General features: G+C 37.2%; 1 protein-coding gene across 20 annotated transcripts in view; it reads left to right on the top strand.

Moving 5' to 3' along the window:
* The window catches only part of INPP4B (inositol polyphosphate-4-phosphatase type II B), an 811,274-nt gene that overhangs the window by 432,002 nt on the left and 365,421 nt on the right, over positions 1-13,851 (top strand). For 19 of the 20 annotated variants that reach the window (XM_001142120.7, XM_024356306.3, XM_054683404.2 and 16 more), the window contains 2 exons: positions 986-1,104; positions 3,249-3,365. In XM_001142120.7, coding sequence (XP_001142120.2) covers positions 986-1,104; positions 3,249-3,365 — 236 coding nt within the window. Of the gene's footprint in view, positions 1-820; positions 1,105-3,248; positions 3,366-13,851 lie in introns of those variants that run through there. The other variant, XM_063809915.1, reaches the window with a different exon arrangement.

Below are 13,851 nucleotides of genomic sequence, written 5' to 3'. Positions count from 1 at the left end.
CCCTGCATGCCCTCACCATGAAATCAAGGACCCAGGGCTACTTCCCCCATCCATAGCTCCAGCCTGCAGCAAGCCACCAGCCGAATTTAACTTGAACCACCTCTAGTGAGGGCACTTTACATCTCAGCAACTCAGCTGAGGGGAGTAAAATTATTATTTCAAAGGTGGGAGGCGAGGGTGGCGGGGATAGAGAGGAAAGTCGATTCAGACTTGCTTAAAAGGAATATTTTTCTGGATTTTTCTTCCTCAAATTGGGGGAATGATATGTGAGAGGAGAAAATATTCAAGTAAATATGGTATGGTGGCGAGGGTCTGTAATATGAGCCTGGTGTCTCAAGGGAAAGTTTTTAACTTTTGTGGCCCCTGGGCAAGAATTAACCCATCTCCTCCAGGCTTAGCTTGAATTCCAGACCCAGGGCTTTAAAAATCCTACCTCTGCTTCCTCTTCCCCTGCTTGTGTGCTGTTGTGGTTGAGAAACTGCTCTCCTTGTTTCTGTTGGTGTGTATTACTGTGGGAGGCCAGTTCTAGTGAATACATAGGTAAGGACCAAGTATGAATTCAAACATTTGATCTAATCCAACCCATGTCAATAAGGAACACCAAAGTTTCCCAGATATGGCCCAAATCAACTTTCACATCCTCAAGGAGTGTGACTTAAAGCCCAGGGCTTAATGGCTAATTAAAGTCACTGAGGTTTCTGAGCCATGTGTGCATAGTCACGCATTAGAGCTGGGATCTCAGACCAGTCAAGACTTGCATGAACTGCAAATGTGGTCAGTGGAAATGAACTCTCAATTCAGCTCCACAGCACGTGACTTCCTATTTCTGTAAGGTACTTCCAAGGGACTTCCTCTGTAAAACCAGCCTGAGCCCCAGGAGATTTCCTTCAGTGCTGTAGCTAAGTTTACTTTCAGCCCGGCGCAGAAGTTTTCCCTGAGATATGGTGTTAGTTTCTTTTCTTTCTGTCTCCTCTGCCGTTGCCAGCATGCAAGGATCTCGTGGCTCCTGTCCGTGATCGTAAACTGAATACACTGGTGCAGATCTCCGTAATCCACCCCGTGGAGCAGAGTCTGACAAGATACTCCAGCACCGAAATTGTGGAGGTGAGATGCTGTGTGCCTACATTAATCTCTCTCTCTTGCTCGCTCGCTCGCTCTTGCTCCCTCTCTCCCTCCCCCCCCACCCCCGCCCCATCTCTGGATTTGAATGAACAGCTGAAATAAGTTAGTTCATAGTCTGTAGCAATGCTGCATTACCATCCTCTGTCATTAAGAAGCACATACCTGAGATTATTAAGCAATGCATTGGTCATTTACTAGAACGAACAAATGACAAAATAACTTGTCTTTTTTTTTCTTTTCGTAAAAAGAGTTTATTTTTCTCCCAAAGATAGAAAAAAAAAAAAGTTCCCACTTTAAATTCTCATATAGAACATAGAATAAAGAAAAACAACATACAGACTTTAAATTGAAATAAATATTTATTTTGAGGAAAAAAAAGAAAGTTGTACAGTACCCAGATAAATTTTAAACATGTTAAGTGTTTTTGCTTTTTTTCCCCCCGGTATTCTTTAGTCTGTGGAAACCTTATATTCTCTGCTGTTTGTCTGTCTTTCAACTTACGATGTTTTTCAGGGAAAAGTAGATGATTAATTTGACAAACTATGTTTTTAGGCAAAAAGTATAAATATTACTCATCAGATGGGAGGTTTCCTATTTACATTTATTATTACTAATATAACATTCAAAATGTCAAGAGGAAACTTGTTATTGTGTTGGATCAGATTCAAAAGAGGAAGTGTTTCCCTTTTGATTATTTTGTTCTGATCACACATTTCACAACCTTAATGAATGAGAGATACTTATTTAAACATCTGGGGCTGGAGAAAGTATAATCTAAACTTCTTAAGAGTTGCTTTTTTTTCTTAGACTTGTGAGCTGCATATGTTTTGAATGAGGAGTTTCTCTGTAAGAACCTAACTAGCCTGCCCCAGACCTGGCTAGTTCAGGGCTGACTGCCTGCTTTGATGCGGTGGTGGAATAAATGATTCAGACTGAACGGGAGTCATTTCTATAATGGGAATGACCCAGATACTGCATGTAGCCCTGAATATGCCCTTTGGAAACTTTAGGTTCCAGTGTTGGTATAATATATAGTTAATGCTATAGTTGAATTAACAAAAATAATCTTATTCATATGAAGACATCTTAACCAAAATTGTAAGTTATTCATTTTATATAAAGAAGTTAAAAATTCTGTTATTTTAAAAATATTGCCCAAATTTACTTATCACTCATTTATTTTTGATTTTTTCTTAGTTTTCATTTTATTGTGATAAAATACACATATTATAAAATTTACCATCTTAACTATAAGAAATGTCTTATTTTGGCACGTTTTAAAATATTGTACTTGAACATGTTTTGCTATTTTTGGTTGTTTTATTCACTGCCCGTTCCAAAGTGTCTGATGCAGTGCCAAGCAAAATGTATTTGTTGAATAAAAGAATAAATGAATGAATTACTTGGGCTTCCAGAAATTTCCATAGACAATTAGTTTATAGAACTCTAGCAAACATCTCCATGATATTCGGCAATATATATGTATAAAATTTAATGCTGGATGTCAGCTCTAAAAATGAATTCTGAGGCATTGAAATATCCTGTGCACTGCATCCTGAGCTAGTAATTTCATAGCCCCAAATCCATCATATTTAGAGTTTCTTTCATTAGTTTTCAAGTGATTCTGAGGGAAAAAAAATCATAGCTGAACATCTAAAAACAAATGGACACTATCAGAGCATGACTTTCAATTGAATCATTACAGAAAGGAAATAAATGGAAGCATAAGATTACCACATGGTTCTTTCGGAGAAAATAGCTTCATTTTAATTTGATGAGTCAATATCTTACATTATTTGCATAAATTACAAGTTATATTTATTAAGTGTATTTTAAATTAACTAACCCTAAAGAAGGGTTCTGTAGATAATAAAAATAAACTTTTTCAAGGCAGCTCTGACAATGATGCAGGTTCATTTACTATCAGCAGTTGTATCACTTCCTTAAGGCCCTGGGCCATGTTGTTGTCCAAGAGCAGGATTTGACAATTCAGATCTCTTCCAATAGAACTATTTCCTCGAAAAACAGACTCAGGCACACTTTCTGCATTCTCATGTGTCACTTGCATGCTGCCAACTACAGTTGCTGCCTTATTGAATCAAAGTTGTCTGCTTGTGCTGTTACAGGGAACAAGGGACCCACTGTTTTTGACTGGTGTCACATTCCCATCTGAGTATCCCATCTATGAGGAGACCAAAATAAAACTAACAGTCTATGATGTCAAGGATAAATCTCATGACACCGTAAGTACTGGCACTTCTTTCTTTCTTTGGGAAAATGTTATGCTTTTCCACACGATTGGATTTTTTGTGTAACTGACATTTTTCAAAGAGGATGTTTGCACTGTGCTCATAATTGTCTTATGTTTATCGTTTGTTGTTTTTTTCCCAAATATGTTTGTCTCGTTGTCAAATTGGCAATTGGTTAGGAGCAAAAGTTTTTGGAACAGATTTTTCTTTTTCAGGAGAGCTGACTTGATCTTTTGGTTTACATTTTGTTGTTGTTTTCAGCAGAGTGGTAATATTGTGGGTAGAAAGCAAATGGAAATTAGACAATATTTAAAACTTTCTTGATAGTGTAATTATTCTAAAATAGGGGATTGACAAAGTGCTCTACTTTTACAATGTATTGCATACCGTATAGAGAGAAACTGACTACATTTTTCTTGATGTTGTTACTGGCACCAAAGCAAACAGAAGGTAATTGGAAACAGTAGGAAGAAACTTTAACTGCTCTCTTTTCAAGAAGGCCAGGCAAAATCCCAATGGTCTTTTGTCCTAGATTCTTCAATCTTCCTAACTGGTCTGCATATTCCTCCAATTGCATCATCCTTCCTGGTTAGGCACTATAGAAGACACTCTTAAAATTCTTGGACAGGAGAAAATGCTATTGGGGAGGTAATGAAAAGGGGAAGGCAGTTCTCTCCTTTAAATTTCTTCCATTAGCATGAATTTGTATGTGTCTTCAAGGCAGGGAGCTATGAGAGACTTGAAGGTCAATATTGTAGCATGAGGCAGTAAACTCTTTAATGGCAGGTGGACCAGTGGGTTCCAGGAGAGTTCTGGTTGAAGCTAAGGGATGCTGCTGGACCTGGGGAATCCCACAGTGCCTTGTATAGGGAAAATGTCACTTTGAACTCTGCCCTCACTTCGGCATTTCTGTTTTGCTCATGACTTTCTCTTCTTTCCATTCTTTACCACAAAACTTAGTCTAATAGTGGGAACATTTAATGGAAAAAATATTTTATATTGAAGGGATTTCTATGCATCTTAGCCCCAGAAAAGTTCATTTCTTTAAAATTGCAGAACAAAGACTCAAGTAAATGCGCAGCATATGTACATGGAAACAAAACAGTTGTGGCTATCTGGTACAATTCTTAAGAAGGCAGATTCTGAGCCATATTTTCTGATTCCGTTCCATTTACTGGCTTTGGGAGAGGAAATTCTTGGTTCCCTTGTTTCATCTTTTAGAATATTTACCTAATGGGATTGTTGTAAGGATTAAATTAATTAATATACATAAAGTGTTACTGACTGTTACAGAGTAATTAATAAGGGTAAGTTACTGCTATTATTGCTGTTATTGTTTTGGCAGCTGCCGCATGCTTTCTCATAAATAGTAAAAATCAATTAAGGGAGTATTAACCAAAATAATTTTCTATATTTACTAATTTTGTTTTTTCTCAAGTGACCCTACATTTGCTGTTTATTACTTCTTTGAACAAAAAAGGTAAAAATTTGGGTTAAAACTGGCAACTGAAAAATATTTGCCTGGGAGTTTTGTCTTTTCCTTTCCAACCTCTTTGGTTTTTGAGGTAATGTGAAAAAGGAGTAGACTGCAGCTGGGATATTTAGACCAGCTTTGATAAATTATGCCCAGAGCTCTCACCCACTGTTTTTTGTTGCTGTTTTTGTTTTCAACCTTCTGCCAGAGGAGAGAGAGAAGTGGAGGAAAAGGTGAAAGAATCATAAAGTTGGGGAGGAGGGAGATATAGTTCAAGTGGAAGGTGGGAGTGGGTGATGCAACTGTGCAGAGAAATGATCAGGACAAAAGGAAAAGCAGAGGAGAAACTATAGGATTTTATGTTCTGCAAAGCCGCTGATTAAATTTAATTCTCCAACAGTCCGAAGACATAGGGTGGGGCATGGAAAGGGCTGAGTTATAGGAACACTGTGCTACAGAAGTGAAAATGTTGCCCCTAAATTCTTGGGTTTGTGAAGTATTTAGAAGTATCAGAGTTAGAAATATTACATGCCAAATGTGTTTCTATCTCCTTCAATCTCCTTCATTTAAAATGTGCATGAATGTTAATGCTTTGGAGATAGACAACTAATGTACTCGTTAATTATGCTTTTTGTTGACTTTAGTTCTGGAAACTAATTATTTGGGGTCTTTTAAAGACTTTCTTCCTTGATCAGAGGTGTTATGGCGTAAAAGTATGGAATGAACTGGAACCCCTACTGTGAAGTAAGACTTGTGAAATTTGAACATACTTAAGAAATACAACCAGATTGCATTTATCAAGCACTGTTGATTAAGGCATAACCTCTTCCTTAACATAGCTTTGGTGATGGAAGTGTACATAGAAACACAGTAGATTAATATGCTAATAGTTCCTATGGACATGTGGTCTTTATCTTTGCCCCTTTCTTTCATTTCTTCAGTTTTTCTTTAAAGTGAATGGTGGAGGAAGGCAGCAAGTGGCTTAAAGTACAGCTTATAATTATAAGCACTTAACCTAAATATATTAAGATCATAATATTCTTAAGGCATAAGAGATGAGATGGTGAATATTTGTATGTTTTGGAAGGTTAATAAATTGTGTGCATGTGTTTTAAGGTAGTTTAAATATTTGGTCCTAGCAAACCATTGATCATACTAGACTGATTCAGGATGATCAGATCTTCTATATTGGTTGAATACTAATTAGTTGAGTCAGATGACTAAATTGCTTGTGTTTTCCTATTGAGCTTATTACTTGGAGATAACCAGTGAAATAAACACGTTACTTTGCCATTTCATATCATTTGCATACATATTTGTACTAGATGTTTTTAAAGAGAAATGATGGCCTTTTCTCTGTGCTCTTGATGCAGATGTTACCTCACTAACTAGTTGTTCTTGTGCTCCTCTAAAAAACTAGATCTAGGATTGATTATCTTAGTAACTTCAGCAGAAATGCAATTAATCATCATAACAAATGAGAAGAGTCTAACTGTTGATTCAGAATAACTATTGTTTCCTTCTACTACATCCTTCATCCTTCCCATTCACTGCCATAAGTTGGCAGACGGATAGAGAATGCTTAGCAGGTGAGGGAGGGGTGGGGCATATGGAGTGAAGGGTCTTTATGTATTAGTATTAGAGTGATCTTTTGATTATTTTCCTCACTATAAGGAAATTATTTCCTCAGGATGAGCTGCCATAACATTCCACTGTCTGATGGCAATTTTAAAGCCTGAAATTGAAGCCCATGGCTAGGCTATGAGAACCCTAGTTCGTATAGTAAAGTTGATATCTTCTGGATGTATACTAATTTTAGGCTTTATTTTAAAACTGCTAGAAACTGAAACTTAGACAAAAGTATTTTCAGGACATCATTTACAATGTTTAGCCCTAAAGAGTCAAGCTGTGGGATTCTGAGTCTTTCATATGTTACAGCAGAAACTTAAAAGCAAGGGGAAATTGGCTGGGCACAGTGGCTCTGTAATCCCAACACTTTGGGAGGCTGAGGTGGGTGGATCATGAGGTCAAGAGATTGAGACCATCCTGGCCAACATGGTGAAACCCCATCTCTACTAAAAATACAAAAATTAGCTGGGCGTGGTGGCACATGCCTGTAATCCCAGCTAGTCAGGAGGCTGAGGCAGGAGAATATCTTGAACTTGGGAGGCAGAGGTTGCAGTGAGCCAAGATTGCATCACTGCACTCCAGCCTGGTGACAGAGCGAGACTCCGACTCAAAAAAAAAAAAAAAAAAAAAGGAAATTTAGAAAGGAAAAGAACATCACCATAAAACTTTGTCTCTTTTTCCCATTCATCCCATGCAACATGGTGCTTTGGAAGATATTGATGAGTAAGCCTCTTCCAACACCCTCTGAGGACAGCCATCAAATCTGCAAACATATATTAGGTCACAAAATTATTTTTATTTTTGCCCATGGTAGAAATTTGAATTTCTACTCTATTTTGCAGAAGTATACATTGACACCCCTCTTTTTGCTCTGAAAGTAATAAATGTTTGTGGTACCATCAGCTTGTTAAATTCTTTGCTCATAGGACAGAAACTGGTATCCAGTAGACACCGAGCGTTTCTCAGGGAAGGATGTAGTCCTAAGACATTTTTTTACTGCCAGTTACTAGCAACCCTGTATTTGAAACTTTCAGAAAAAGTTATCAAGATTGGATGTGCATGTTACATAATGTGTGTTGTGTTATATGCCCAGGGCAGTTTAGTTCTAGAGCAGTTCCCTAGACAGTAGTATCCAGTTCATTTTTTATGTTTTTCTGTGTAAGATAATGTTTTGCATTTAATTTATTTTTATTTCACTTGATTTTCTAAATTGGCTTCTTAAGAAGCTTAAGTCTAACTATACCTATTGAGATACAAATTCTGATAGTTGGCTTTCTTCTTCATCCATAATATATGGTACAGTGGGTAAGGAAAAATAAATTGAGATTGTTTACAAGTATATGCCAAGCACTATGTTTAATATGTTTTATATATATATATATATATATATATATATATATATATATATATATTTTTTTTTTTTTTTTTTAGACAGAGTCTGGCTCTGTTACCCAGGCTGGAGTGCAGTGCCACGATCTCGGCTCACTGCAAGCTCCGCCTCCCGGGTTTACGCCATTCTCCTGCCTCAGCCTCCCGAGTAGCTGGGACTACAGGCGCCCGCCACCACGCCTGGCTAATATTTTTTTGTATCTTTAGTAGAGACGGGGTTTCACCGTGTTAGCCAGGATGGTCTCGATCTCCTGACCTCGTAATCCGCCGGCCTGGGCCTCCCCAAGTGCTGGGATTACAGGCGTGAGCCACTGCGCCCAGGCTGTTATATGTTTTCTTTAATCTCCATAAAACTCCTTTGAGGAAAGTATAATGCCCATTTTAAAGATGAAAAAATTGGTATTCTAAGAATCTAAGGAGGCCGAGTCTGAAATCCTTTATTTTTTTCTAGGCTATGTTATGGTACATATATTGTCCATAGGATTTCTCTCACTTTTATTTCCCCACAGTAGTATGGCACTTTTATTTCAATTGATAGTTTCAAAGCACTTTATTTATTTTTTTTTTTTTTTGAGACGGAGTCTTGCTCTGTCACCAGGCTGGAATGCAGTGGCTCAATGTTGGCTTACTGCAACCTCCACCTCCCAGGTTCAAGTGATTCCCCTGCCTCAGCCTCCCGAGTAACTGGGACTACAGGCGCCTGCCATCACGCCCGGCTAATTTTTTTGTATTTTAGTAGAGACAGGGTTTCACCGTGTTGGCCAGGATGGTCTCATCTCCTGACCTCGTGATCCGTCCGCTTCGGCCTCCCAAAGTGCTGGGATTACAGGCACGAGTCATCACACCCGGCCGCACGTTTCTTTTGAAGCTTACAAGTTGATCGATTACGAAAACAAGGTCAGTATTCAACTAGAGGAGAAAAACCTATATCCAAAATTTTTAGGCACTTAAGCATATATAACTAATTGAAACTGTCCAAATAAATTTTATAATGAAGTGGTCAATTATTCATGGAAAAAAAATAGCTGTTATTACCGGTTGTGAAATACCTGAGTTCATGTCTCAAACTTTTGCTTTTGTTCCATAGGCCTTGTTTTTTCCTTTTTTAAAATGTGTACTACGTGGTTCCGTCAACCTGCTCATTCATTCAGCCTCTGCCTTTTGAAATGCTTCTGTCTTCATTGTGACATAGTTTGCAAAGGGAGTTACAGATGTCTTGTAGAGGGAGCTGAGGCTTCTAAAATGTTGCTACCCTTTATAATTAAGTTCACTTTCCTTGTTGATAAGTGGGATTTATTTACAAAGGACATAATTTTAAAATTGAGATATAATTTATATGTAACAAACTGGTCAAATCTTAACTGTTCTGTTCCATGAGTTTGACAATTGCGTATGCCCATGTCACTTTCATAAGGCAAGATATAGACCATTTCCATTTTTCCAGAAAGTTCCCTTCTTTCTCCAGCCAATTACCACCCCATACAACCTGAGGCAAACACTTTCCTATAGATCTGTTTTGTTTGCTGTTGAAATTTATATGAATGAAATCTTATAGTTTTGCACTGTTACATCTAGTATCTTTTCTTCAACGTGTTTTTAGATTAATTAATTTCCTGCATGAATCATTAGCCCATTCCTTTTTATTGCAGTCTGTTGTAGTGATATATCACAATTTGTTCATTTACTTTCTTATTGATGGACATTTATGTTGCTTCCGGTTTTTGACAATGATGAATAAAACATCTATGAACATATGTTGACAAATATTGGTATGAAAATGTGCTTTTATTCTTCTGGGTAAATACTGAGGAGTATAATTTCTAGAGTATAGGACAGATTCATGTTTAAGTTTCCTAGAAACTGTCAAATTATTTTCCATATTGATTACATGACTTTTTACTCCTACTCCTAGTAATTTGAGTTCCAGTTTCTCCTCCAACACATGATATTGCCAAACTTTTCCATTTAGCTATTTTAGTGGGTATGAAGTGGTATCTCATTGTGGTTTTAATTGGCATTTTCCTGATGACTAATTATGTTGAGCACGTTTTCCTGTGCTTACTGGCCATTCATCTGACTCTTTTTGAAAAAAATGAAGTATCCAAGTCTTTTGCCTATTTATTAAAAAAAGGGTTCTTTTTCTTCTTGAGTTCTCAGAGTTCTTCATACATTGTGGATACAAGTGCTTTTGTTGTATATAAGTGTTAGAGGGTTTATTAGTCTTTGGCTTAGCCTAATAATTTCCTTAATAATACATTTTGTTGACAAATTTTTTAAATTCTGATTAAGTCCAGTTTATCAATTTTTTTTGCATTCATGGTTAATCCCTCTTTTTAAAAATACTGTAGTAAGAACACTTAACATGAGATTTAACCTCTTAAAAAATCTTAAATATACAGTACAGTATTTTTAACTATAGGGATAATGTTGTACAGCAGCTCTCCAGAACTTATTCTTCTTGCATAATTGGGACTTTATACTAATTAATTAGCAACTCCTCATTTTTCCCTTTCCCCAGCTCCTGGCAATCACAATTTTACTCTCTGATTCTATGAGTTTGACAATTTTAGATACTTCCTCCTATAATTGGAATAATGTATGCATCCTTCTGTGACTAGCTCATTTCACTCAGCATAATATCTTCAAGTTTCATCCAGGCACATATTATGGGATTTCCTATTTTTTAAGGCTAAATAATATTCCATTTTATATGCCACATTTTCTTTATCCACTCATATACTGATGAACGTTTAGGTTGTCTCCACATCTTGGCCATTATGAATAGTGCTGCAATGAATGTTGCAGTGCTAATATCTCTTAGAAATCCTGCTCTGTTATTTTGGATAAATACCCAAAAGTGAGATTGTTGTATCCTATGGTAGTTCTATTTTTAATTTTTTGAAGAAAGGTCTGGGAAAAGTCTGTCAACTCTCGGATTTTGTTTTATTTTGGTTTATTAAACTTGGTTTCCTGATGAGTTTAACAAAAACTATTATTTTTATAGTTCGCTTGACTTCTCAGTGTTAGAATGGGGGTAACAGTCTCTAGCAACTTTTAATATTTTAAGCAGAAGCAGAACTATTACATATTTATGTTATTTCTTATAGCATTGATGCTACTATCCATACATTTGCATTTTCATTTCTGCCTCTTTCATTTCCTTTTCTCTGGAATTTACATATCAAAGTACATTGCACTCTGCTGATGCTCTTCACATTGTTTCTCCCTTTCTGTCATATTCCTGTCCTCTCTGTTTTACTATTATCTGCACTCACACAGTAGTTGTTCTCTATCATCTCTTCAAAAACTATGTTTGCTTTTTTGTTTTGGGCTCTCACAACAGAGGAAGGGATAAGCATTGACACTTTCCACAAGGAAATAATGATGTTTGCATGGAGAAAGACTGACTTTTTGATGGTAGAAACGGAAGTAAGTTTAATTATGAATTTCTTAAAAAATAAACTTTGGTCATGAAACTAAAAGGAACTAGAAGAAAATGTGGGGGGAAAGTTCTGTCACATTGATCTGGGCAAAGATATTTTGGCTGTGACCCCAAAAAAATAGGCAACAAAAACAAAAATAAACAAATGAGATTGCATCAAAGGCTTCTACACATAAAAGGAAGCAATTAATAGCATGAAGAGACAACCCATGAATTGGAAGTATTTGCAAATCATACATCTGATAAGGGGATAATATCCAAAATATGTATGTAACTCAAACAACTCAATAATGAGAAAACAACTTATTTAGAAAATTGGCAAAGGACCTGCATAAACATTCGTCAAAAGAAAATATACAAATGGCCAACAGGTATATTAAAAAAATGCTCATCATCACAAATCATCAGGGAAATGCAAATTTAAACCATAATGAGATATCACCTCGCACTTGTTAGAATGGCTATTGTCAAAAAGACAAAAATTAATGAATGTCAGCAAGGATATAAAGAAAAGTGAACCTTTGGCCAGGTGCGGTGGCTGTAGCCTGTAATCCCAGCACTTTGGGAGGCTGAGGCGGGCAGATCACGAGGTCAGGAGATCGAGACCATCCTGGCTAACACGGTGAAACCCCGTCTCTACTAAAAATACAAAAAATCAGCCGGGCGTAGTGACAGGAGCCTATAATCCCAGCTACTTGGGAGACTGAGGCAGGAGAATGGCATGAACTCGGGAGGCGGAGCTTGCAGTTAACTGAGATTGTGCCCCTGCACTCTACCCTGGGCGACAGAGCGAGACTCCGTCTCAAAACAAACAAACAAACAAACAAAAACCACACAAAACAGAAAAGTGAACTTTTGAACACTGTTGGTGGGAATGTAAATTGGTACAATCATTACAGAGAAAAACACTATGGCGGTTTCTCAAAAACCATATTATCTACTGCCATATGATCCAGAAATCCCACTTCTGGGTATTGTTAAAGGAAAAACTTCAGCCAAATTAAATTTAAAGGAGTTTAATTGAGCAATGAAAGATTCAGAATCAGGCAGCCCCCAGAATCGCAGCAGATTCAGAGATTCCAGTGCAGCCACGTGGTGGAAAAAGGTTTATAGACAAGAAAACGGAGGTGGCACACAGAAATCAGAAGTGAGGTACAGGAACAACTGGATTGGTTACAGATCGGCCTTTGCCTTATTTGACCACAGTTTGAACACTCAGCAGTGTATGATTGGTTGAAGTATGGCTGCTGGGATTGGCCAAGACTCAGCTATTGTTGCAGACACATACTCCTAAGTTTTCAATCTTGTGGTTGCAGTTTATCCACAAGGACGCAAATATAGGACAGAGTTCTTCTCAGGCCGTATTTAGTTTGCTTTAACAATTCCTCCTTTTTGGTCACTTTCTCAATTTTGAGAGATTGACCAAAACTTTAGTCATTAATGTCACTATTACCAGTGTAAACCCACTCAGAAACAGTAGACCAGTGAGTTTTGCAAAGGTGGGAGCAAGGACTTGAATAGAGGGTACCTCCTTATGCTGAAACATCCTGTTTACAGGAGAAAAACCAAACCTGGTCTGTTCTAGGATCTACGTGTCTCCTTAAAGTCTTAGTTTGATTATGTTATATTTAGCATAAGTGACTCCATTTTGGTTTGGTTTGGTCTGTTGGGTCCTAGTGCATGAACTCAGTCCAAAACAATGGCCTCCCATAATTTTTTTTTTTAATTTCCCCTTTTTGGTCAGGTTTTCACTTAGGTGAGAGTGTGACCAAAACTCAGGGCCTTGGCACCACTCTCAGTTACCATCATTTGGGGTTTTCAGCCTCGGCATGTCATTCATAAGTTAAATGTCTTCAGGGTCTTACATTTCTTTCAGCTCTTGTCATTCCGGTTGAAAAGATACCATTTGACATTTTAGAGATGGGTACATATAAACATTTAAAATATTTGAGAGAATACAGCACACCAGGGAGATTATTTTTACAACTATCAAGAGGATAATACTAAGTTTGGAGTATGCTCCTTACCCAGGGTCCACATAAACCAAACCACCTAAAACCAAATAAAGAATGATGTAGATAAAGAGTCTGCTCGCTTAATTAAGTGGTCTTTTTGTTAATTCCCTGCAACTGAATTGCTATAATACCCAATGTTTTCTCCGTAGGTCATAATTGTCAGCAGCTGCCCAGATACTTTTCTGTTTAGCCAACTCTATTATTTAGCATAACTTTGACAGGAGAATTTAAAGTCGGTTGTGTAACTATAGCCTTTACAGTAGAATCTGCTATAGAGCCTATCGTGAGGGATACATTTCTAATCATTGCCTCTTTTACTCCAACCATGGAAAATAGACCTAACAAATGATGCCCTTCTAGAAGAGTGAAAGCCTCCTGGCAATGTTCTTTTTAACCCATGATGTGGGTTAAGAGGAGTGAACCAATGTTCTGTTTCTGACTGATTATGAGGCAACATATGTACCATTAAAGTTTCTCACCTATATTGGGCTTTCATCTTTATCAAAGTATAAGGTTATCCATGTATAAGGT

Source organism: Pan troglodytes, chromosome 3 (assembly GCF_028858775.2).
Source record: "Pan troglodytes isolate AG18354 chromosome 3, NHGRI_mPanTro3-v2.0_pri, whole genome shotgun sequence".
NCBI classification, from domain to species: domain Eukaryota; kingdom Metazoa; phylum Chordata; class Mammalia; order Primates; family Hominidae; genus Pan; species Pan troglodytes.
This window is presented reverse-complemented; position numbering and strand designations above follow the sequence as displayed.